The sequence below is a fragment of the Lissotriton helveticus genome, chromosome 3_1, assembly GCF_964261635.1.
Source record: "Lissotriton helveticus chromosome 3_1, aLisHel1.1, whole genome shotgun sequence".
Classification (NCBI taxonomy): Eukaryota; Metazoa; Chordata; class Amphibia; order Caudata; family Salamandridae; genus Lissotriton; species Lissotriton helveticus.
This window is the reverse complement of record NC_136061.1, coordinates 767,745,582-767,772,876: the sequence shown is the minus strand read 5'-3', so window position 1 is coordinate 767,772,876 and position 27,295 is coordinate 767,745,582. Positions and strand designations below refer to the sequence as shown.

Below are 27,295 nucleotides of genomic sequence, written 5' to 3'. Positions count from 1 at the left end.
TTACCTATCGAATCTTCTCCAGCTTTAGCGTTCCTGCATGTCACCTCCCATATCCAGGGGATCGCAAACCACTGGAAGAGATTGATAGATACAACGCTGGACATTGCCCAAATGGTATACTCTGATAATGAAATAAGGCTTGAAACATCGCTTCTCGTTTTGTTTATTTGGCTGGTTTCATTCTGATCAAGAACTAAGATTATTAGGTAAGCAACGCTGAAATGGAATACATAGTTTTACATGATGTAATGTAATATAGAAGTAATCTGAAAGTTCAGTAAATACATTAAAACATATCAAGCCAGTGACTGGCCCCTCAAATTGAGAACTGTATGTAGAATCCTGCAATGTAACTTATTTGAATGTGTGTGCTACCTACAGTCGACAACTCGTATTGAATTGACTATGCGATCTCACATACTACAAAGGTATTAAGGGGGCCTGTAACAAAGTACATAGTGCTGAAATTTGTGTGACCGGTTTAACTTATATTTTTCATCATGTAGTAGTTAATCTGTAGGAGAAGGTTTTTAAGTTCTTGCATGTTTATTGTTCGATGAGTGTTTTATTTACTGTATTTTTTTGCATGTTATTTTTAGCAGTATTACAGCTACAGGCCGATTAGCGACTGCAGTAAAATTGAAGTGAATCACGTTTGCAGATACCACAGTAGAAACGTAGCTGAAACATCCCACAAATCTTTGAGCCCTTTAAACCAGGTAAGCATTTGTTGCTCAATTACTGTAATTTATGGAGATGCAGTTTAGTGTCGAAGTAATGCAATATGTTTTATAGCTATACTTTCCCACTGGGATACAACTGTGTGACCATGAGCAAATCAATTTTAATGTTTTGTAGCTAAACATTCTTGCACTTAAGACTGGTACATAGCAATATATATGACAACCTAATTAAAATGTGAGTGACGCGAATTAAAACGTTCAAATATTGTTTTATTTTGCATTTATTTTATTCCATGCACTCATTTTTTGCCGACTCCTCCATTCCCCCAGCGTTTGCGTTCTCTCTCTCTCTCTCTCTCTCTGTCTCTGTCTCTCTCTGTCTCTGTCTCTCTCTCTGTCTCTGTCTCTGTCTCTCTCTGTCTCTCTCTCTCTCTGTCTCTCTCTCTCTCTCTCTCTCTCTCTCTGTCTGGTACCTGCACCAAAGTTCACTTTTGACCTGTCAGCCCTCAAGGAGTGTACTACTCTATACTTTTCATGTTTGGGATCCTTACAGGGCCTTCCTCAATTGCTTTGTTAGTTCTCACCTGACACCACCTGCCTGCTCAGGACAGAAATTGATGGCTATTCCATAAGTAGTTATTTGTTTTAGAGGCAAGAAGAGGCTGCTTGATAGAGCACACTTTGTTCACCAACATTTCAGACTGGTATAAGGCAACAATGACCAGTTTTGATTTAGTTTAATGGTGGCATAAGTTAGCAGCTTAAAGTAGGAGGGCATAGCCTCAGGAAGGGGCGCACGTTTTTATGTAAAATATGTCCTCCTGTGGCTAGTGTCCTGCCATCTGAGTATTTTCTCCAGGTTGACCATTTTTTCAGTATTAGTTGACTATTTCCATTTAGGTGTATTTTTAAAGGTGTCATAGGCAAGAACCTTTGTGCCAAAGCAATATCTCACTAAATTGATCAGACTGCAAAAAAATATTTCCAAATGCCGCATTTTCTACCTAAAAGCATTGATATCGAGTGAACATGGAGAGAAATTAAACTTGGCATGCAGCCCTTTTGGTAGGTACTGTGTAAACACTTGCATGTGGTGGAACTCAAACTGTTGGACTTCAATCGTCTTCTCTAAACTTTGCACTTCTTACATTGGAGCCTTTCTAAAGGGTCCAACATTTCTCATAATTTTCTTGTGTCGCAGAAATGCGGAAGCCTAAGGAGCAGATATGAGTTAATTTCAACTATTTGACATGCATTGATTATAATCAAGGCACCTGAGAACTGTGTTCCTATATAGCTTCTCCGAGATTATTTCAATCGCACAGATCTGCAGATTCAAATACCGTCTGTAGAAAGTAACAAAGAGTTCTCTCTCCGCTGTAAGAGGTCCGTCAATTGTCTCACAATTTAAGTCATTTAGGTTTTACTGTGCCTTGCTGCATTTTAGTTGTTTTTCCTCTAAGTTAGTATTGGTTCTTACCTCTGGACGTAGGAGCCTTCTTCTGATCCCTAAGTTTCCTCGTTAGTGCAATGCTCCGGCAAAGAGCCACTTCTCTATTTTCGAGATTTCATTAACTGTGTAAAATGAATGGGTAAACCCAGGCACAATATGTAAGGGTTTGTACTACAGTGAGCTCTTTAGCAGTTCAGCTTTTTCTTTCTCTGGTCATTATACAGCAGCTTTGTTTGCTTTGAACAAAAGTTAGTACTCTCCAAGTTCCCGTTCATGTAAGAGAGCTGCGTCTTAATCCTTTTCAATCCAAGAAATTGCCGTTCTGCAGTTCAAAATTCCATCTCGCCTGACTCTGTAGATGAGTCGCTCTTTCCTTATGCATGTTTTAAAGTAGTGTGTAATAACCTGGAGATTTTTTATTTGTAAACAACTTTCATTTGCAGCATTCTCTTTTGCATGATATGCCAGTGCATCCAAATCTAAACAAGTGAATTGCCTAATTTAAATATCTCTGTGAAAATCTTGAAATCATCATTCTTAATTCCCTCTTCTGTGCTAGATTTAAGCATATGTGAACCCGACTCATTCCGCGCCTGAGCAATGTTATAGCAGAACTTTAAACTTAGCCAGCTTTTCTTTTTTAATGCTTTAAAGAAGATACAAAATATATACTCAAGTGGGAAGTTGGCCCTCTGCCTAGTCAAAGACATCCTTTGCTAGAATTTCTCATTTTCTTTTGGCTAAGAGCAAAGGCGTAAAGGATCTTCCACAAAAGAATAGAAGGTTCCATTTGTTTTTTGGTAAATGAACACAAGCAGCGTACAGTGCAGTACCTCTAGCTGGCTGCTGGCAATGCATTTGCTGTAACCAAGAATAGATCTCTGAAGTCACCATTAACGGAGGATATTTGAAATGTTAACCCTGAACCCAGGATTCTGATGAGGGTATTAATGTATTTTTGCGCCTAGAGATAGAGCTTTTATCTCGGCACCCATAAGATCAAGGGCCAGATGTAGGTAATTCTATTTTACCGACTCATAAATACCAAATTTTACCGATTCGGTATTTATGAATCGGTAAAATAGAAGGTGGGAGATGTAGGTAAAATCGGTATTTGAAATACCGATTCTGTAAAAATCGGTATTTACCGTTTCAGAATCGGTATTTCCCATTGATTCCTATGGGCTTTGAAGCCCATAGGAATCAATGGGAAATACCGATTCTGTAATTAAAGAATTGGTAAATACCGAATCCTGCAAGGGTGCAGGGGGTGTCACTTTGACACCCTCTAGCACCCCCAAATACAGGCATGTGTTAAAACTGATATCTTCTGATTCTAGTAACCTCAAACAGCAACCATTTTTTGCCATATAACATAAACTTTATCTAGGCTTCTGTATAAAATTATTGGATCTAGCACCAATTCTTTTACATTTACAAAATAAATAAGTTATTTTTTCAAAAACAAAAATGTCAACATCATTCTACTATTTCTGATCTCAAACAATAAGCTCCATCTTACTAGCCATCATCGTGGTTACCAGTAAATCCCAAACATTTAAATGATTATTCACTTATCAAGCACTTTTATACTCTTATCTAATGCTTCAAAATGTATGCATAAGAATAATTATTCTACTCTTAGAGCCAGTATAATCGTATGCTTTTATTTGTCTGGTACAAGCATTGACCCGTCATTTCCAGCTGAAGATGTAATCAACATATATTTTATTTTATTCGATTCTTCCTGATGCAGTGGTGTTTGTTCATTATACCACTTCAACTAAGGACAAATCACTACCCATTACCTATTTAATTCAGATGTGTGAGTTGTCCTGTTGTGAAGTAAATAATTACATTCAGAATTCCCTATTGATGTTCAGGTCATTGTTTACTGAACCTAACAGATGTGTCTATCTTGTTTAATTTTCTCTGCGCTTCATTTCAGTATTTTTCCTATTCTTTTGTGCCAAGTGTGTGAAATTCCAAGGAACCTGGCATCTCAATTCCTCTTTTTTGTATTGTCACAAATTGTGCCACAATAGGCTACTTGAAGTAATTATTTAGCGTTCAGGTTAGATATAAATTGTACATTTACCACTTTAAGAGATACAGAGTGTTCAAATATTGTCTTCAAAACCTGCAGCATTTGGGAGTGATTCTGTATTCTCATTATATCCTTGGTGTGAGAAATGGGGGTCTCTCGTTGGCAATGGTTTGTACCTTTGTCCAAGTAGGGCCCTTACTTCTAGTCAGGATAAGGGAGTTATGCCCTTAGACAACCTCTGCTAACCCCCTTGGTAGCTTGGCTCGAGGAGACAGGCTTATCTCAGAGGACATATGTAAAGCATTTGTCCACACATACAGTAATACAGTGAAAACACTACAAATGGACACCACACATGTTTAGAAAAATAAGTAATCTGTATCTAAACCTAACTAGACCAAAACGAAAAAAATCCAACATACGGTTATCACAATATGATGTTTAAAAGGTAAAAAGAGTTCTGTCCATAGTAAACTATAGATACAACAATCTCAATATAAAGTACCTTGGATGCGTCAAAGTCATAAACAAAAACAGCCGTAGGGAAGGTGATATGTTGGTTCCTTACACATACGGAAAGTGATGCTTCAGGTCCTTACTCCAGGGGAGATGATGCATCCGTTCCTTACTGCCAGGCAGGGGAGGTGACTCATCGGTTTCTTACTGTGCGGCAATGTGATGTCGGTTTCATACTGTAGCCCAGGCGTTGCTGTAGACTTGATGCACGGTGAGATGCATGGGGATTCAGGAGGCATTGGCTTTCAAATCAATCAATCAATCAGAGTACTTGTAAAGCGCGCTACTTACCCGTGAGGGTCTCAAGGCGCTGAGGAGAGGGGGTGCCGCTACTGCTGGAAGAGCCAGGTCTTGAGGAGTCTTCGGAAGGCGAGTAGGTCTTGGGTCTGCCGTAGGTGGGTAGGGATGGTGTTCCAGGTCTTGGCGGTGAGGTAGGAGAAGGATCTGCCACCGGAGGTTGTTCGTTGGATGCGGGGAACAGCGGCGAGGGCGAGGCTGGCGGAGCAGAGCTGGCGGGTGAGGGTGTAGAAGCTGAGTCTGCTGTTCAGGTAGGTTGGTCCGGCGTTGTGGAGTGCTTTGTGTGCGTGGGTGAGGAGCTTGAAGGTGATCCTCTTGTCGACGGGGAGTCAGTATAGGTCTCTCAGGTGGGGGGTGATGTGGCTGTGGCGGGGGACGTTGACGATCAGTCGGGCGGAGGCGTTTTGGATGCGTTGTAGCCGTCGTAGGTGTTTGGCTGGGATTCCTGCATAGAGTGCGTTGCCATAGTCCAGTCTGCTGCTGCTGTTGTAGCAGGAGGAGAGACAGTGTTGACCTGTTTAGACATGGAGAGGGAGGAGTCGAGGATGAATCCTAGGTTGCGTGCACGGTCGGTGGGTGTCAGTGCTGTTCCCAGTGTGTTCGGCCACCAGGAATTGTCCCAGGCTGAGGGGGTGGGTCCGAGGATGAGTACCTCTGTCTTGTCAGAGTTCAGCTTCAGACGGCTGTTCCTCATCCAGTCATCAGCATAGGAGATGATATTGAGGTCGTGTTGGCGGGCCACTTGTGCGAGAGGGGCCATGTAGACGTTGAACAGTGTCGGGCTGAGGGATGAGCCCTGGGGGACGCCGATGATGATGTCGGTGGCCTCAGATCGGAAGGGCAGGAGGCGGACACTCTGGGTTCTGCCGGAGAGGAAGGACGAGGTCCAGTCAAGGGCCTTAGATTCCGGCTTCTAGGAGGCGTGTCTTTAGAGTGCGATGGTAGACTGTGTCGAAGGCGGCTGGCAGGTCCAGGAGGATGAGGGCTGATGTTTCGCCTTTGTCTAGTTGGCGCCTGATGTCGTCTGTGCCGGTGATGAGGGCTGTCTTGGTGATGTGGTTTCGCCTGAACCCGGACTGGGAAGGGTCCAAGATGTTGTTGTCTTCCAGGTGGCGGGCCAGTTGCATGTTGATGATTTTCTTGATGACCTTCGCCGGGAACGGGAGCAGGTAGATGGGCCGGAAGTTCTTGATTTTATTTTTTTTTATTTTTGAAGTTCTTGGGGTCCGCCTTGGGCTTCTTGAGGAGGGCGTTCATTTCGGCGGGCTTCCAGCTTTCTGGTAATGTCGCTGTTTCGAAGGAGATGTTGATGACCTTCCGTAGTTGGGGTGCGATGGCAGGGTCTGCTTTGTTGAATACGTGTTGTGGGCACTGGTCTGACGGAGATCCTGAGTGGATGGAGTTCATGACCTTGCGTGTCTCGTCGTTGACGTTGGACCAGGAGGTCAGGCGTTTGGCGCTGGTGGTGTTCACAGGGGTGGTGGGGTCTGGCGTAGTCGGGCGGTCATGGTGTTGAAGCTGTCATGGATGTCAGCGATCTTGCGGTGGGAGAAGTTGGCCAGTGAGTTGCACAGTTCTTGTGAGGGCGCTATGTCGTTGGCGCTGGGGTTGGAGAGTTCCTTTACAATGCTGAAAAGCTCTTTGCTGTTGTGTGCGTTGTTATCCAGGCAGTCTTTGAAGGAGGATCTCTTGGCTAATCTGATGAGGTGGTGATGTCTGCGGGTGGCGTCCTTGTGGGCTGCGTGGTTGTCCGGAGTGCATTCGTGCAGCCATATCTTCTCTAGTTTCCGGTATGCGCGTTTGGAGGTCTGCAGCTCGTCAGTGAACCAGGTGGGTCTCTTGCTGGCGTGGTTGTTGGAAGGTTTCTTGAGTGGGGCGGGGTGTTGGCGCAGTCGCTGATCCACTGTCTGAGGTTGCGGTGTCTGGGTTGGTGGGGTCGGTGGGTAGGTTTGGGCGAGGGTGGTGATCAGCTGGTCTTCGGTGACTTTGCTCCAGCAGCGGCGAGGTAGCTGTTGGGTGCGGTGGTGCATGGTTGGTTTATTGAAGGTGAAATGGATGCAGCGGTGGTCGGTCCAGTGGAGTTCAGTGATGTGGTCGAAGGTGACGTGGGTGCCTGTGGAGAAGACGGGGTCCAGCATGTGGCCAGCGGCGTGGGTGGGTGCGGTGATGAGTTGTCTGAGGCCGAGGTTGTCGATCAGGGTGGTGGAGTTGGCATCGTTGTTGTTCTCGAGGTGGAAATTCAGGTCCCCGAGGAGGATGTAGTCCGTGGAGGCGAGTGCGTGGGTGCTGGCGAGGTCGGCGATGGAGTCGCTGAATTGAGCTCGGGGTCTGGGTGGTCTGTAGATGAGTGTTCCTCTGAGGGTGGTGTTGGGTTAGGTGTGGATCCGGAAGTGCAGTGTTTAGGGTGTCAGCTGCGTGGGTGGCGACCTTGAGGGTGGACTTGTGGACGATGGCTATTCCTCCTCCGATTCCGTTGGCGCAATCCCTGCGGGTGATCTTATAGCTGTCTGGGATTGTTATGGCGATGTCGCGTGCCGAGGAGTCGTGCCACCCGGTCTCGGTCAGGAAGGCCACGTCTGGGGTGGAGGTGTCGAGTAGATCTCAGAGCTCGACGGCGTGTTTGCATGCGGAGCGGGTGTTGAGGAGTATGCAGCGGAGGTAGTTTGGTCCAGTCCTTGGAGGTTTGGTGACTCTGTCGCAGGTGAAGCTGCAGGTGTGGCAGGAGAAAGGTCCGTGAGTCCGTTTCGGGGTGGCTTGGAAGCAGGTGTGGTTTTGGCCGGCGTTGAGTGCGTAGAGGGTGCAGGCGTCATAGCGGAGTCTGGTGTTGTGCGTTCGCGGGTTCCAGGGGTTCTGGCGCTGGGCGCTGTCAAGGCGCGAACGGGCACAGACGGGCTTGCCTTTGGCACGCCAGCGGCACGGCCGCTGCATGGCCTCCATAAGAAGGGGCGAGGGAGGGAGTAGAAGCTGGGAGGCGGGAGCGGGGTGGCAAATGGGGAGCAGGGGGGCGAGTCGCAGGGACGCAGCAGCGGGAAGGAGTGGGAAACGGCGGGAAAACAGGTGGGCGTTAGGGAGCAGGTACGAGGCAGCTGGCAGCCGTGTGGTGGCGTGGGGAGCGACCTGCCTGCGAGCAGGGTCAGAGGTCGCTCCTACGCCACTGCGCGGCCTCCTTAAGAGGTGGAGAGGGAGGGAGGGAGGAGCAGCTGGGAGGCGGGAACGAGTGACCAATCCAATGGGGAGCAGGGGGCGGGGCCGCAGGAACGCAACGGCGGGAAAGGAGCGAGAAAACAGGCGGGCGGCAGGGAGCAGGTACGAGGCAGCTGGCGGCCGTGTGGTTGCGTGGGGAGCGACCTGCCTGCGAGCAAAGGGGTGGCGGCAATGGCACTGTGTCAATCTTTCCAGCCGCAGTTCCTGATGCGTCAGTTCTTGCAGCTGCACAGCAGGGCCTGCATCCGAGTCGGTGATCCTGAACTTCAGAGATCGGTGCACGAGACTCCGAGTGGGGCGGTTTCCTGGGTGCACTTGCCAAGTCGTCATTGCAGTAGAGACTGGGTGCAGAGACCGCAGTGGCAAGTCTGAGACCTTTTTAAAAGGCTGCTTGCTTGGGTGACACAATCAATGATGAAGGCCCACTAACAGCATTGAATAGCAAAACACTGAGGAATGTACAGGAAGATATCTAAATATCTGCTTGTAGTTATTTTTGCTAAATAGGGTCCACGTGTTATACAGAAATAAACGTAAAGCTATGAAGCTATTATCCTGAAAGTTTTGCATATTGTCACCCATAAAACAGAAATATCCTAAGATAACTGTTTACTTCAGAGTGGCAGTTTGGCACTGCCTGAAAGACAGTACAACGGGTTGGTCTATAGAAGCAGACCCAGATAGACTAGGCTGTGTTGTGGCTTGGCATTGCAGTTAGCTGTCTAACTATCTCTCCGTTGCTTATAGGTCATGCATTACATTTGACAGCACTGGTAGGATTTGTTATGCCAATAAAGTTACTTTGAATTGAAAACTAGAAATATCCCACACGATACACAAAGTTGACGTATGTGGATAAAAATAGCTGTGGTGTGGAAGAATGTCTGGAATCTTATCAACCCATTATATTCAGCTGTGCAGAGTTAAGAATCTACAGTGACGTTCAACAATCCTTGGCTCAGAGGAAGCTTCTGGTGGGAAAATAAGCAGGAAATGAGCCCTGTACATTTTCTAATGTTTTAGCAGTTGCCCTTTTTAACAAACTTTTCTAAAGCGAGATCGCAGCATGCATTTCAGCAATTCACTATGAATATTACTTCAGCTGAAGTGTGTGCTGAGTTGTCTGTTGACAAATCCTATTCTAAAGATCATATGTAGGTTAAGTTTCACAAGTACCATAGCTGATCCAAAGGTGTGAATCTTTAAACTATCATGTTAAATCTAGCAGCACAATTGCATACCATAAATCAAACAAAAGTGACTTTAGTGTAGTATGACATTTAAATAAATTTTGCACAAAAATATGTACTTAAACATGTTGTATTAAAAGTGCAATATTTTGTTTAGAGTGCATTTGATTAATATCGCCTGCTTGCTTTATACAGAAAGTCGGTGATGTGTTGGAGTAAATGCTCTCTATTCCTATAAATGTTGTTTGAAAACTCGAAAACAAACAAAACAAATAGTGGCAACACCAGTAGGTCTAGCTTATGAATGAAAGTGCCTTTTGGTCATGGATGGGTGCAGCAAAACCCAACTTAATGTACACACACTCTGTCACTAATCTTTGCACTCAGCATCCATTCATTAATCCACTAGCTCATTCTCCCATTCACCCTCTGACGCTTCTGCAATAAAAAACACACAAACTCAAAACGTGCAAGATAAATTAAAAGAATACAAGTAGTAAAAAGAAAACATGGCTACTGAACACTGTGGTCATGTTTTAGATAGCAAAACTAAACATAGCAGCAGTTGTCCATCAAGGTACTGTAAATAGTCATTGTTTTAAAGTTCAAGCATGTCTGTCACATTTAGAACTAAAGTTAGAATGGTAAAACAGTGCTACACTATGAACAACAGCATTTCATAATGTCCTCCACGTTTAGAGGAAGTGGCCGCGTGGAATGTGGCGCACTCCAGATGAAATGAGTGGCAAGCACACAACCTGTTCGCACTTCCTGGATCGCTGTAATAGTTTCTTAAGGGACAATAAAATAAAAAGAGAAGAAGAAAAACAGTGAAAGGGGAACAATAAAAAGAGAAAATTCGAAACTAAAGGACTGGCCAACCAGCTTTGATACTTACGCTCTTTCATTTTTAAGTGGATGTGCACATGTGATCAGAAAAGGTCATTGTTCACAGGGCAAAAGAGCACATGACTGATGCAGATCGAAAATTTACCCTGTGCAGTTCTCCGTCATGGATGGAAACAGAGCATAAATGACACTCGGGCAAACCATCAGCAGTCCAGAGTGGACCCAAAGATGCTCTGTGAGCTACATGAATATATATGTATACATATGGATGTATGTATTATTTAATTATTGTTTTATTACAAGATCCTGGCAGGCTTCTAAGAAGAGATTCTTGCAAGAAATATTACAGTGCAATTGTTGGGTTTGTTAGAAGCAGTAACTAACACAAAATCATTCCCTACAAAGGTAATTTGACTTTCTGAGTAACAAAATACCTATCTGTAGGCTTTAATACACATAAACAACAATCCACTCTTAAATGCCTGTTGATTTTGACATATGTTTTTTACAATTGATATGGCAAGCCTAATGTGTTTATCAAAACGTTTCATAGTAAGCAGATCAGACCTGACAATAGAAAAAAAAATTCATAGTGAACCATTTAGGCCTGAAGCTGCTTTCAATTGCTTAGCACCATAACCAAATGAGGTCTCCTGTACTGAGCATAAGCTTTGCCACAAGGCAACCAACTGGCATACAGTTGGCAGAGCAAAATACTATCTCTTCTAAGAGGGCCTAATAAAGAATCTAACAATACAAATCTTCTATACCCATGGTTTGTCAGAGAAGATAACAAGCACTAAAATGCTGCCTAATATGGTCAACTGTGAGATTCAATGTAACAAATTACCTATCTGTAGAATTTAATACAGAGTAATAACAATCTAAGGTTAAATGCCTATTGACTTTAACATATGCTTTTCTCAATGAATATATCAGGCTTCCTGCCTTTATCATAATGTTTTGTTATAAATCAACAAGGCTATAACCTTTATCATTGACTTGTCTCCTCATGTAACTCAGTTCATACCTACTCTTGGTTTATAAGCCTTTCCACAAGGCAACCATCGGGTACTTCATAATAAAATTACAAATATGTACCAAGTACAGTTGTAGAAAAAAATAACCCCATGATCTATTCTGGTGGTTCACAGCACTAAATCCCCTTACAGACTACAGTAATCCGTGAGATTCAATGTAACAAAATGCCTGCCTACAGTCCTTAGCACAAGAGTAAGGCCTGCTTGCTTTGTTATAACTTGTTATTATAAACAGGTCACATCTGAGGAATGTGGCATAACTTTTTCCAGTAGGGCTCAGCCAAAGGCTTGACACTATATGTAACCCAGTGCTACAGAAGTGCGTTGAACCTGACAACCACCAGGCACACATTTATAACATTTAATATTTACAACATTACATTTAACAAATGATATGCAGCCCTTTTAGTAGGGCCTAGCAAGAATCATCACAGTGAAATTCTTTTCTCAGGGTTTTTCAGAGTGGGTGACCAACACCAAAACACTTTTTTATTTTCATTTATTTATTGGCATTTTGAAAAGACTCAAAACATACCACTCAACAAGCCAGCATATTATCAATACATGTCAGGATATGAAATCATCACAGTTATTACATTGCAAGTCAGTTTTCTACATGCGTCCCACTCGCCCACACTCAAAAGGAGTATAGATATTCACAGCCGTATTCTAATGCCAGGTAGGAAAAAGCATATCAAAAAGTTATATTCAGGGTCCAAAACTCATTAGATGTGACCGACCTTTCGTGCCGATATCCAGGGATTTGATAAAAACAAGGGGAAAAAGAAAGAAAGAGAGAAAGGAGAAGGAAAAAAGGAAACCATTGCCAAATCACAGTGAATCACCAACATGAGTTTCCCCCGTCTGTGCTTCCTCATTAGTGCCCTGCTTCTCTCAAGCCCAAACAATAAACAGTTCCCAGATATCATGTGGTCATTAGGTAGGAAGCATGAGTTCCCAGAAAGTATTCAATTGGGTATGACCATATGTAACGTCTCTGATCCACCCCCCCCCCCACAGAAGGCACCCCTCTCCGTCCCCAATGCAGTGCAACTTGACGTTTAGCAAAGAGCAGTAGTAGTGCATGTATTTTGCGCATCTTAACTGGTGTCTCTTTTACATAGCTCAGTACGCCCAGTGTGGGGGATGGGGAAAGTGTTGTTCCAATGATTTCATTCACTGATGTGAAAATTGTGGATCAGAATGTGGCAAGCTTTGGGCAGTCCCAAGCCATATGTAGAAAGGAGGCTGGAGTGAACCCACAGCGCCAGCAGCAATCATCATCCCTGAGCCCCATACGGTGCAAACCAACAGGCGTCCTGTAAAGCATGTGGAGGTATTTGAAATGTATCAAACAGAGTCTATAGTTAGGGGAAAGTTCAGTAAGCTGACCATTGCAAAAGTCCCATTGATCCTCAGTTAACGGAACAGGGAGCTCATCATTCCACCACTGGAGAGCTCTAGGTCTCACTAACAAGGCAGTGTTTTGCATATGACTCTAAAGATGTGCAATAAGTGTGCGGGGTGATGGGGAGCACAGCAGGATCTCCAATGCGGACAGGGATGGTGAGGCCCCCGGGAATCCATCGCAGAGGGAGCGGCAGGCAGCGTACAGCTTATGATATAGGAACAGTTTGGCAAATGGTACTCCCTGGCCCTCGGTTGCGACCGGGGGGGACCTGAACGTGTTCTTCGGATACAGGTTAGCCAACATGTGGAGGTTCATCATCTGCGCCATTGTCTTGTCAATTCCATCCTGAACGCAAGGCAACATGGGATTGTGGGCCAAGGAGATGGAAGGGGCGTATAGTATCGGAATGTCCACCCTCTTGTGCAACTCGTCCCATGCCCATCGCAGTGTCTCGGAGGTATCTATATCGACAGGTGCCACCGCATCAGTTTCAACTGCTACATGGGGTTGGAAAGGTGTCGGGTGGACCCAATAATGTAGGAATTGGGCTTGAGCGCAAGGGGCATATAGTTGCATATCCGGAGAACCCAACCCACCCTGCTTCAGCGGAAGCGTCAGCAAATCCCATGATACTCTGGCCTGCCCACACCAGGGAAATTGGCTACGATCTCAAAGTCTTGAAAAAAATCTGTGTAAGGGGGATCGGGACGTTAACAAATAAATACAGAAACTTCAGTAAAATGACCATTTTCGCCAGTACAATTTTACATGCCAAGGATAATGGGAGTTTAGATCATATTCTAACTTTCTCCTCCAACCATGTGACGGCACGACCATACTTTAAATTCCACACCTCCTGCGTGTCACAGCTAATCCAAACGCCCAAGTATTCGACTGCCTCGGCCCAACACCAAAACACTTGCCTGCTAAAGTAGTCTATGTGATTCCATGTAATGTGAAACTGTAGTCTTTAGTTCATAGGAATAATACAAATACACCCTTAAAGGCATATTGACTTTAACATATGCTTTTCACAATCATTATGTCATCCCTAATGCCTTTATCATAACTTTTCATAACAGTCAGGCATATAGCCTTTATCATTGGCTTGTCACCATAACCAACTTAAGCCATTGTACTGAGTATACGTTTTCTACAAGGGAACTATTCGACATACAGTCATATCAGTACAAATGTATACAAAATTACAGTGCACAAAACAAAATACTTTCTTAACCCCTTCACTGCGGGGATTATTTACCTGCTGTGCTGGGGGGGAGGGGCACGCACAGCGCCCGCATCATGCGCTCATGACGAGCTGAGCTCGTCACAGGTGCATTGGCTCCCGTGGAACGTTCAGCTCAGGAGGGGAATCCTCCCCGCACCTGAGCGTTCTTCAGCTCGTCATGAGCATGGAAGGGGTTAAGAAAGCCTAATAAGGATAATTGTAGTGCATAGCTCCTTTAGATCGCCAATACCAAAACTATTGCCCACTACACCAGTCTGTGAAATTCCATGTAACAAAGTACCTTCCTATAGGATTTAGCACAGAGTAATAACAATCCATCCTTAAAAGCCCATTGTCTTCAAGTTATTCATGCCTTTCACAATACGTAGTTCAGACCTACTGGCTTTGTCGTAATGCTTCATAATAAACAGATCATACCTATGTTTTCTGGCATGCTTTTTCCAAAGATCTGATTACGTTTTTACCCTTTAACATTGGCTTTTCACTTTACACAACCCTAGTCAAAACAAGTGCCCATAAACTGACAACCATCATGCATACAGTTTTTAATGAACTATTTAGAAAGATACAGCTTGCAAAAACAATATACAGCCCTCTCAACCGGGCCTAACGACAACCAGCACAGTGAAACGCAGTGGATTTGTTAGAGTCGGTGGCCAAAGTCAGAATCCTTGCCTATTACAGTAGTCTTTGATATGTCATGTAGCAAACTACCTATCTATAGGCCTTCATATGCATCAATAACAATTTACACGTAAATGCCTATCAAGTTTAACATGTGCTTTTCACAATCCATACTTCAGGACTAGTGCTTTTATCATGACATTTCATAATAAACAGATCAAGACTATGTGCATGATAATTGGCTTGCCACCATAACCACATCGGTCCTGCTGCATCAAGTATTGTCGAAAGGTAGGGCCGAATTCGACCAAGAACCCTTCAGTATTTGCCCGGCGTTAGCCGCCTCTCATACCATTCGAGATTACCAAACAAAGAGGCAGGCGCTGGAGACAGAAGGCAGGAAACAGGAGTTTATTCCGACGGAGCAGAACACGTCAAATCAGACAACAGGGTATCTTCTCGAGGTGCTCTAAACGCATCCTAGAGGCCTGGCCTCTTATACACAGGTTTATTGCTTTATTACATAAAACACATTCTTGTCAATACTTTGATGTACGGAAAGACATCCTCGGAATCCCCCCTTCACCCCCGTTCCCGCACATATTTATAGTAGAATTCCCACCCCAACCTCAGCATGTGGTGGTTGTCGCACAGCTGGACATTCTGCTGGGAACGGGAAAGTGGCCGATCGGTCGGATCTGGAGGTGTAAGGGTATTGATTAACCACCGCTCCTTTGATGTGAGGCGAGGTCCTACTGTAGGGGGCAATAAACTGCATCTGTCGGGCTAGGTGATGGCCTGGGATCGGGCTGGACGATCGGGCAGGGAGGAAGAGGTTATCAAAAAGGGGGCTGTTCTTGAATGAGATGAAAGAGCGAGGGGGTTCAGCACGGGATGTGGCTCGGAGACAGGGTCGCGCTAGAGGTGCGCTTATGGTCCAAGCAGGAGAAACCGGGGGCTGTCGGGGCGCAGGGGAATGCTTGCGAGGCTGGGGTGTGAGGGGGAGAGGCGCGCAGGCTATTGGCAGTGGGCAGAGAGGTCGTGACACAAAAATGGCTGCCACCTACTTTCGCGATGGGGCCTAAAAGGGACAAGATGGTGTGGCCAACGTTTCATGATTCTTACTTTACGCTCAACAGTGGCTATGGTGAACATAAATGAACGCCGCTTATGTATACCGATTTAGTCATTTTCCACAGTCCCCAGTTTTTATCATGAGTTAGTTCATTTCTGTTCATGTCTGAGGTAAGGACGCACAAGCTGACATTTAGTTATACTAATAAGGGAAGTATGTGGCCGGGCTGTCTATTGGGGTCTTTGGTAGCCCGTATGCACTACGGGCAGATGGAAATAATCCTGCTATAAATGTTGACAGAATCGTACATAACCACATGTAGTCAATGCGATAGGCGAGGAGGCAGTGCATATAAAATTACATTAGCTGTGTCATACGTTAGACCTTGGAGACGGGGACATTATTTAGACGATGTAGGAAATTCGTTCGAATACAAGCATGATGTCATACAGAAAATGTTCTGGCAGAATAAGGGCTATTATCACTTGAGGTCTGGACTCCATGGGGATCAAAACTAAACAGCATGTTCATGTGCATAACTGGTGTTCTACAATCATCAAGGTATAGAGTTAACGCCTTCTTAGTTATCCTTGTACAATTGAAAAGTGACCGATGTAAGGTTATGAAAACTCAATTGGGTGGTAATCAATACGAAGCGGTTGGGAGAGAAATTCAGCTTGACAAGGGACAGTCAAGAGGTGGCAATGTTCAAAAAGGGTTCGTCTGTCCAGTGTCTTTTTACAGCGAGCCATCACTGGTAGGCTCTCATCGTTCTTCCTCTTCCGTTGGCGCTGTTGAGCACCGGCGGTGGAGCTACGCGTCCGGCTCTACTTCAGGTCTCGCGTTGCAGGGTGTGGCCATTCTTTGCTCTTGGACCACAGTCCTGTGTTTGTCCTCAGAGTCGAGTTCAAAAAATTCCATATGAAAAAAAAAGGGGGTTAAGGAGGCGTGCCTTGGGAGGCCGAGGGAAGAGAGGGTGGAGTGGGATCAGATCTGAAACGGACCAAGGAGGGCTGAAATTTCAAGCAAGCGGGCCAATCAATCGGGCACAATGGGCTGGGACTTTCGGCACGAGCTCATCAACGTGCAGGGGCTTCTGGGCGGCCCTTCCTTCATTCACTTTCCACTCTGAGAACGGTGCCTTGTCCCGCAACTCTTTGCTCTGTGGCTCCACCTTGGTCGAGGTCATAGATATTCCCCGATCTGCAGCCAGGCTGTGCGTCACATCCGGCCCCTCTCCTCCGACGACTACACGTTATCCTTAAATGAGTATAAAAACAATTTTTAGAGAATTGGCAGGGGAAGACGTTTACACACTTTAATTTCTCTCCCAACCCCAAGTAGTTGGGGAAACGTTTATCGGTCATAAATCATTGCAGTGGTGTAGGTTTGCAGGCGTTTTCAAACAATTATTATATTTGCGAACGTGGCAAGAAGTCTGATATCTAAAATTACATAGTTTATCGAATTCAAACCGGCTCCTTCAGTAGAGACTAGCGTTTGTCTAAAACAAATCCTGTTGAGCTATATGTTTCTTCAAGGTCTGTTAATTTATAAAGAATGTGAAATGCTGTTATCATGGGACTATAGCTACAGTCTTTAAGATTTTCTGGGACGGCTGGTACAGAACTGGGACCATTCTGGAGGAACGGGGACGTATCGGACATTCTATTTTTGTACAATGGGCGGTGGTAATCCGAACGATGAGGGTGGTGTTACCAAAGTACTTAAGACAAAAGCCACTGACATATAGTTCCCTTATTAAGGGTCAGATTAGGGGACATCAGTCGTCTCACCTGTCCTTTCTTTCTCAGCCAATTAAGTTTCATCATTTTACAGAAAGGAGAGGCAGTAATATGGCAAAATACGATCGTTTTGTTTCTGTCAATTTGTTCAAATACTGTCGTGTCTAAAAGCCAATTATTCCCATACCGGCGAGGTACAGTGTCGTCATTTATTCAAAAGGGAGCGAGGGAGCCCTCAGAGGGAGAGAGCGTCGTGCGTACCAAATAGGGTATTAGTACACGTACAACATAAAAAAGAGGGAGAGAGAGAGAGAGAGAGACGTGTACAATAATAGGCTATTCAGTGCACACACATATAGATCAGTACGGGTCAGTTTCACGTAAAAAAATAACACAAGCTGAGGGAAAACATAAATTCATAGTTTACGTATACACAAATACCAGATAGGGTGCGACAGTACATACATCAAGTACGAAAATTTAAGATAAAACAGAGGGCTATTTTTGGTGAAAGAGCCTTTTCATGCGTGTTGCATATTTTCAGTACTTCATTGAATTCATTTGGGGGTCGAGCTCTTCGTTCTCCTTCCTTCCTAATAGCAGACAATTTCTGTTGGTAACCTCGCTTCAATAAATACTTACTCCTTTTAATTGGTCGGACACTGGTCCGGTCGTGCTTATACTCACGGTGGGGTCTTCCAACATCTAACAAATGACGATCCAAGTTGAGGTAAAGGAGGGGTGTCTGTCGGATGTGCGATGGTGTAATTCTGACTTTTCTATGAGGATGGAAGAAGAGGGGGTGAATCTAAAACATGACATTATCCCTAATTTCTGGGCTGAGGGGGGGGATTTTGGATGAATCCCAATCCGGGGTATCCTTAACTTTTCTCATCTAGCCGGCACATTAAGTTGACTCACTGGTGCGCGTCATTCAGGGCGTTCATTTGGGATATCGGTTGGGGTCCGAGGTACTACAATAACCCTTCAAGTTTCTGGCGTAGGCCACTCTCCCATTCACTAGTTCCAGAGAGGGAGAGAGTCGTTCCTAGGTAGAGTAAGTGCTATATTCTTTTCCGTCCTTCACATGCAGGTATCATGTTCGGGCTTGTCTTTCTTATTCCATCAACCGCTCGATCCATACCTCAGTCATACGAAAAAAAACATTCGTCCGTCAACCCAGACGTGCGCCACACATGAGCATTCATACAACACAAATCGGGGCCCACGCGCGCATTCATACCATACAATTCTTCTTCTTTCTGCGTGCAACACGGTGCATTCTGGGTCTTCTCCATACTCCAGCTGAAATTCCGATATTAACCTGCAGAGAAAGAGAAGGGGGGTGTGACAGCGTACAAGGCACATCAGCGCGCAAAAACACGAAAATGTTTTTACCTACCACGTGCCTAACTTATCTTCTTTGGGAAGCAGTACCTTGCATCTCGGCATTGCAGCCCAGAGGAACTGGTCTATCGTCCTATTCATAGATATATCTAAATATCCGAATCTTTTACCTATTGCTTATGCTGCAGGAATGCAAAAATACGACAGATCTTGACTATTCTTTTCGCATTGTTCGTATGTACCATGCCTTTCTAATTTTTCATAACCAAAATTGCTTCATTTTACTTGTAAAAACTCAAACGAGACAAATGGTTGCAGGATCAATGAAGGTTGATTTTATAATGGAAAGTAAAACAAGATCAGTTACAATAACATCGTTTATACGCATACCATGGGCGAGCATCATGAGTAGCATTACTTCGAAAATACAATAATCAATAGCGAATAAGAACCAATATCAGTAGGGTTGTCCGCATGCAAAGTCAGTACCCTTCCCCGCCCGCCACGTGCTCAAGGACCGTATACATATCCCATAATATCAAGGCTACGTAACTAAAACGTCATAAGGAGTTGCAAGTCTCGCCTATACTGTGGCCATTTTGGGGCGTGGCCGGGTGGGTCCAGAGTATAGTCCAAATGCCTCCGACAACTAGCGGCCGGACCAGAATCCCTTTCGGTAGTTCAAAAAGTTCGTTAGCGCCAACAGAGAGGACAAGCGGCGTGGACTGCGGCTTAAAGGCGAGGAAGGCAAAATCTTTCCTACCGGGTCACGCTGAGGTCCCACCGGAGCTGATCTAGTTGTCAGCATGAGAGCACCACCATCTTGTGACAACGTTGTGGCCACTCCGGAGAGCGGGACAGCAGGTGTATCCCTCCACAGATACGTTGAATCAGTCTTTCCTTCGATACCAGATGTGGATAAGGTGGCGGTCGCCCGGGGCAGTGGCATAATCATGGGGGATAGTCGAGCAACAGTGGCGGTGGCCCCCACCGGAAGCCTGCGGGAGTCGAGGGCCAGTGACTTTCGTAGAATTTTTAAAACTGAGAGGACGTCTTCAAGAGTGGGGCTCATGCCCGAGCAGGCAAGCATCCGAGTTCCAAGGTAGCCCAGAGCCGTTCTAATGGACCAGGCCCAAATCCGGGGCGTCGGCCGCCATTTTGTGAGCTCCGTGGCAGCCGCCTGTCGCTGTACCGCAAGAGCGGGTGCAATTCAGCCGGATGGTGGATGAGACGCTGTTCCGCAAGAGCGGGCGCAACTCAGCTGGCCGAGCGAGGCACTGTGCCACAAGAGCGGGCGCAACTCAGCTGGCCGAGCGAGGCACTGTGCCGCAAGAGCGGGCGCAACCCAGCTGGCCGAGCGAAGCGCTGGGGTGCAGCTGAGGCACCTCCACCTGGGGAGGTGGGGGGGGGCTCGTTCGCGCCGCCTCTCCCTCCCAGCGCACCCCACGCCGCCCGGATGCCACCTCAGGGCGGACGAATGGGAAGGCCAGTACAACAACATCGTGGCTGTGGTGCTTCCGGGCCATCCACCCGACGACCTCTTCGGCCGATGGCTGCCAGCAAGGCCTTGGCGCGTTGGGTAGCCTCCGGCCTATTCGCTCAACGGGCCGCTACCGACGCTACCTCGCCGACTGATGGCTTTTGTAGACTTTTTATAGCCCAAAGTCTACTAAAAAGTAGCTCAAAGTAGCCCAACATTGAAGGCGGGACAGGAACAGCGTTAAGCAGACGGCGAATGCGTTGGGTTTGTTGTTGCAGCCGGCTGCCATGTAAATAGTTGTTTAATAAAAAGTTTTAAATAGTTGTTTAATAAAAAGTTTTAACATGTTACTTTACTAAAGTGTTGTATATATTTATAATGTTTGCATAGGGTTTGTCGTTATTTGGGCGGGGTGGGCAGTGGAGCCGAGCTGTCTTGCGGCCATCATGGCGTCGAGCTCGATTCTTCTCACTAGTTTCATATTTCTCATGAGGGGTTGTTCCTAATGTTTCTATTTTAGCGAGGTCAGAAAAGAGATCCCATCAGTGGCCTACTGATTTTACTCGATTCCTTTTGTTTTTCCTAACGATTTTTATGTTTTTGTTTGCTAGCACGATACAGCGGCTAACCCGCAATTTATTTTTTATTTTGATTTTTTATATATATATATGTCCTTTTTATTAGGGGCGTCCTCCGGTGGAGCCGGATGATCTACCTCTAATAAACGGTCCGGGCTGAACCAACTACCAACAAACGGGGCAAAGATAGGCATGACGGGTTACAAAGGGGACAAAAGTCTGCACTACCTATCCTTCACTATCCGCAAAGACTAAACAGAGTATTGCGACCCTGTGCTTATTTGTGAATAGAGAATAACCCAAAGAGAACCAATTCCGAACGATCAATGTTCGGTCAAACAATCAATCAAATGAGGGATAAAAATAGGCACGACGGATTACAACGGGGGCAAAAGCCTGCGTTACCTATCCTTCACTATTCACAAGGACTAAACAGAGTATTACGACTCTGTGCTTTTTTGTAAATAGAGAATGATCCAAAGAGAACCAATTCCAAAACAGTAAATGCTTGGATAACAATCAATCAAATGGAGAGGGAAGTAGGCACGACGGGTTACAACGGGGGCAAAGTCCTGCGTTACCTACCCTTCACTATCTGCAAAGACTAAACAGAGTATGGCGACTCTGTGCTTGTTTGCAAATAGAGAATCTCTCAGAAACAATCAAATGAGTAATACTAGTATTTTCAAACAATCAAACAATCAATTCGCAATTCGTCGTGTTTACACGACCTTACCCGGACCGCATGGACAGCTTCTCGTCTTCCGCTTCCAGCGCCTGATTGTCCTCTATTCTCCGTAATTGCTGTGGCACTCCTGATGGTTCCCAGTCAGGACCGTAGATCACTTGAGAGAGGTCTGCTCGGGACCGGTGAAGTTCGGATGATCGGCTGCCAGACGAGGGTCTATCGGGCAGGTGCACTTCCCGATCGTTGCAGTCATTCACTCTGTCGTTGGGACCTCTCTCACTGGATCCACGCGTCGCTGATGGGCCCCACGTTTGGGACGCCAATTGTCGAAAGGTAGGGCCGAATTCGACCAAGAACCCTTCAGTATTTGCCCGGCGTTAGCCGCCTCTCATACCATTCGAGATTACCAAACAAAGAGGCAGGCTCTGGAGACAGAAGGCAGGAAACAGGAGTTTATTCCGACGGAGCAGAACACGTCAAATCAGACAACCGGGTATCTTCTCGAGGTGCTCTAAACGCATCCTTGAGGCCTGGCCTCTTATACACAGGTTTATTGCTTTATTACATAAAACACATTCTTGTCAATACTTTGATGTACGGAAAGACATCCTCGGAATCCCCCCTTCACCCCCGTTCCCGCACATATTTATAGTAGAATTCCCACCCCAACCTCAGCATGTGGTGGTTGTCGCGCAGCTGGACATTCTGCTGGGAACCAGAAAGTGGGCGATCGGTCGAATCTGGAGGTGTGAGGGTATTGATTAACCATCGCTCCTTTGATGTGAGGCGAGGTCCTACTGTAGGGGGCAATAAACTGCATCTGTCGGGCTAGGTGATGGCCTGGGATCGGGCTGGACGATCGGGCAGGGAGGAAGAGGTTATCAAAAAGGGGGCTGTTCTTGAATGAGATGAAAGAGCGAGGGGGTTCAGCACGGGATGTGGCTCGGAGACAGGGTCGCGCTAGAGGTGCGCTTATGGTCCAAGCAGGAGAAACCGGGGGCTGTCGGGGCGCGGGGGAATGCTTGCGAGGCTGGGGTGTGAGGGGGAGTGGCGCGCAGGCTATTGGCAGTGGGCAGAGAGGTCGTGACACAAAAATGGCTGCCACCTACTTTCGCGATGGGGCCTAAAAGGGACAAGATGGTGTGGCCAACGTTTCATGATTCTTACTTTACGCTCAACAGTGGCTATGGTGAACATAAATGAACGCCGCTTATGTATACCGATTTAGTCATTTTCCACAGTATCAACTTTGCCACAAGCAAAAAAGTACTAAACATGGAGTCTTTTTAGTGGAAGAACACACATTCAGCTCAATCGCACCCAGTACTCAGGGGGACCAACATGTGAGTGGAGCTCAAGTCTGTTGCTCAGCAGGACTCTGAAAGCTCTTTTTTTGGTTGATCACATTGTCCTTCTCCTCAGATGCTCCCTCTTTTGGGAGCCAGCAGGGTGGTTTCTATGGAAGTTCGCCCCTGTCATCCATCCATGTATTGCTGGAGCAGTGTAAAGTTGACCCTGACGCCACCAATAGACATTTTTCCAGATCTTCAGGAACAAAAACTGCAGCAAGTCACGTATCAAACTTAGAGATGCATTTTCTTGCCCACTCGTCTTTAATTTGACCCCCATTTCGTGATTTACATACTTTCAAACCGGTGGAATAGCTTTCTCTGGGACAAACATCGAAAATGTATTAATGTGAAACAAACTGTAAAAGATGGCTGTCAGTATGCCTTCTGGTGGGTAAAGGATAGTTTTACCTTTTATGGTAATATTTGGAACTTTTATGCACATTGTTAGCAGGACTGGCTTGAACAGTCAGGGCAAGTACATTCCACATCTAAATGCCCAAGGATGACATTTTATCACGGTGTTGTTAGGCTTGGAAACATGCTGAGCATTTGCTAAAAGTATAAATCCTTGGGGAAACGGTGAATGGCGTTTTGGTCTTTCCGTGCACAATTATCGTACCTACAATGCTTTAGGATCTGTAGCCAGAAAACCTACTGAAACCCACTGCTGCCATCAAGTAAGTGTCCTATCATCTTACGTTCACACGATTTCCCCAGTATAAACCATAGCAAACATGTAAGGTTCCCGTAGGTTGTTAAGCAGGAAAAGAGAGAATTACAGCCATGAACTTGCAGCATTGAATGGCTCAAACATGTTTGACAACGCGAATATTTCTCACTTTCTGCTGGTCAAATATGTACTACCGTTTATATTATACAAGTTTTTGAGAATAAAGTTGAAAGAGGCTGCCATTGACATTTGATTTCCCTAAGATTGTATAGTTGTGCTGTGAAAATGCAGTATCATCTACTTTCCCTAAAAATCACCATTTAACCACCAATTCCCTACTTTTCTGAAATCTGTTTTTACTTTTAGTATCAAAATGATTTATTATTATTTTTGCAAGCAAATCAGATGAAGTAATATTATTGTGTAGTAGTAAAGAAAAATAACGTGATGCCTCCTATGGTTCAATGATTTGAGTATAGTGGTTCGCACGAAAAGTGTGCATATTAGGTGCTCTGGTGGTCAGAGTACAGACCTGTGCACATATATAACTTTCATGGAAATTCATGTGACGACATTACTGTTTCAGAAAATATTAGTTTTTAATATTCTATCTATTTGTTCATTATTATTTATTTTTTTATACTCAATTGTATTGGTTTTTGCAATAAACAAAGAACAGCACAGGTAAGTCATTAGGATTGATACAGTGGAATAATTATCAGCGTTGTTCATTATATGTACGTGAATGAGGTGTTAAGAAATGTTTTGAGCCAAAGAGCAAGTGACTCCTTCCTGGGGTCATGTGTCTAGATTTCAAAAACTTCTTCACAACGCAAAGCTAGGATATAATAACTTTACAAATGTAGAATTCTTGATTGTGTTATTTTCTGTTGAATGGCGAAAAATGTAAATGGTATCGAAATATATTTCTCCCTATTTTGGTATTTCTTTGGAGCTACACCGAAAGAAAACTTTGCACTCATCACAATTGTGGGTATAACATTTTAGGAGCGTGTGAAATTTGTGTGATTCACGTTTACATAACTATGCAAAGTTTTGGCATAATTATGCAAAATTCAAATGGGTCACTTCTTGCTTTATTTTAGTGTGAAATGCATCCTTTTATAACTCTCTGATGGAAGGAAACATTTCAAACTTTAAGAACTACAAAAAATTAAAAGCACTGTGAATAACAGCCTCCTGCCTGCTCTTTTCCTGTGTATTTGCTGTAAATAATTTCCCACACGTTTGAGATATTTTTTTTTCTTTTGTAAATGGCACGTAATTATGCACAATGCAAAATGATATAATAGTAGGAATTTTGCCTAATAATCATAGCACAAAATTCCCGAAATTATGCCAGCATAATTTAAATTTCGTGCAGGCTAATAAAAGTTGACTGCGTATTGCGTGTAACAGAAAGTTATTGAGGGTTTACCAAAAATGTCTGAAATAATTGTAGGGCTGGTGGTCAGAGCAAAGCACACAAAGGGGTTAAATTCCCTTGACCACTTTGACATTTATATTTGATGACTGTGGTGGGCACCTGTTTGACAGCGAAACTGTCAGTCAAATTAATAAGATTTGCATGATTTTTTTCTGGCACAGGAAACCTTTTCCAGTTTTACAGGGAGATCACCTGCAGGAAGGACCAGTTCAAAAGATGTCCACATTGAAGTTACGCCTGGTACCTACAGCGTTTATTCCCACTCGCATGGCTTAAAACACCAAACTCAGCTGTTGAACATTACGCCAGGACAAAGTGTGGATGTTGTGTTCACTACGTGATATTTCTGTACACATATAATGGTCAACGAGCTCAACATCATAACAAGGCTATCTCAAGCCTCAACGTGAGATCATGACAAAACAAATATTTGCGCTTTCAAAGCTTTGAGCTTTTGCACTTTACTTTTTTCAGTCTTATGCCATGAATCTGTAATGCTTGAATTGTCACATTTATATGCATTTAAAAACTGTGCATTATCGCGTGTTTTGTCAGCTTGCCATCCATTTCGAGAAACTGCCCTTTCCCTCAGAGTGCAAATTATGGGAAAACTGCCTTGCCTTAGCACTGCCATGGATCTTGTGAAACTTGCTGTGCAGTTTCACTAGTTCGCTTCCATTTACCTAAAAAAATTAATGATTTTGGGAAAGGTGTAGTTTACTGGGCCTTCTACCTTACGGTGCAAGAAATATTGATCAAACTGACTCCAGTGTAAACGGTATTGGATCGGTTGTTTGTAAAACTCGTGCACTGGTGTGAATGTAACATTTCATTAGCTGCACAGCCTTTTATCTCTTCAAACTGAATAGAATAATAAAGACTTTTTAAAATCAACTTTGAATTGAAAGCAGTGTTTTTTTCAGTTTGAACGTATATTTGTTGCAGAGGATGTTCTGTACCTGCACAGTGTTTTTAGAGCCGCTGTCAGATGAAAGGTTGAGTGGATATTTTGTGATCAGCAGTAGTCATTCTTGGACATACTGCTCTGATAGAGGTAGTTTAATTGCTGCTAATCCCAGTGAAATCCAGCAGTCTTCGAGGGAGATATAGGACAGTGTCCTCCTGTGAATCCATGCTTCAATCGACGACTGAGGAGCAAGAATGGTGCACAACTACTCACTGATTTGGAAATACACCTACTACAGAAAGCTGGAGCAACATTCAGTTCTGTAAAGCACTCTTGTCTCGCAGATATGCCGTCCTTTTTTCCTGCTTTTAACTCTAGTGAAATGTAACGCGCTAATGGTGCTCAGGCAGCGGCATTGCGTCGCACACCACAGAGGCATTGTTTTGAGGTATGAAGACCATCAAATGTTGAGACTGTAATATTTTCGCAATGTTATTGCTTTAAAATACCAAAGAGGTGTAAAATGTGCACATTTTACAGATTTCCTATGAACTCCATCAGCTAATATGATTTAAGCCACCCCCAGAGACACTATTCAAGAATTGTGAATACATTTGTGTAAATCCTGCTTCCTTGATGTCATATTTGTTAATAAGACAGAAATGCTGAAATTACCAGTAATTATAATTTTCAAAGTCCTTCCCCTTTTCCTTACAGTCCTTACTTAGGAGTTCTTTTTTGTTCAAGTTATCTTTATTGTTATTTAAAAGAGAAAATACATTCATAATACATTGCAATACAACATATCAATATGAAATATATATTAATATCGAAGGAGTACAGAATCAAAAATAGATTTCATACCAAGAGTTAATGAACTGGGATAGAAAGAAGTGTGAACATATCGCAATCAGAGAGGTAAAAACAAAATATATAAATGACACGTAGTAAATGTTATAAAGCTAATCAAGTAATAATGTAAAACCCAGATAGATGGATTAAACAAAATCAACACCCCATATCATAATGAGGTCATATACAAGTTGTATTGCTTAATAAATAAGATTGCATAGCAAAATAATGCAGGGGAGAAGAAGAAAATACAGAAAAAAGGAAAAAAGAATAAAGAAAGAGGAGGCGACATCTGCTTTAATGAAGGATAAAACATTTAAAAAGTGGAGTCAAAAGGATACTGAGCTACCAACAGCTGAGAGGACAGATTCACATAATTATCCAGTGGCCGCCAAACAGTTCTAGAAATGGAAGGCTTGTAATGCTTCTCCTCAACAAAAGTATGAGCTCCACGAAGGTATGATACCCACGCCCACCAGGTATGATAAGATAGAAGATGAAAAGAATTCCATTATGTTCGTATAATTTTAACAGCAATGAATAAAAGTAAATCTAATAATTCCAGATCCGTATTGTCAAGGGGAAAAGGAA

General features: G+C 44.3%; 1 protein-coding gene across 4 annotated transcripts in view; it reads left to right on the top strand.

Moving 5' to 3' along the window:
* Positions 1-25,839, top strand: part of AKIP1 (A-kinase interacting protein 1) — a 202,340-nt gene extending 176,501 nt beyond the window's left edge. For 3 of the 4 annotated variants that reach the window (XM_078683757.1, XM_078683753.1, XM_078683755.1), the window contains 2 exons: positions 600-719; positions 25,107-25,839. In XM_078683757.1, the coding sequence (XP_078539883.1) occupies positions 600-719; positions 25,107-25,286 (300 nt within the window). In that variant the 3' untranslated portion in view covers positions 25,287-25,839. The remainder of the gene's footprint in view (positions 1-599; positions 720-25,106) is intronic. The other variant, XM_078683754.1, reaches the window with a different exon arrangement.
* The last annotated feature ends 1,456 nt before the right edge of the window (positions 25,840-27,295 follow it).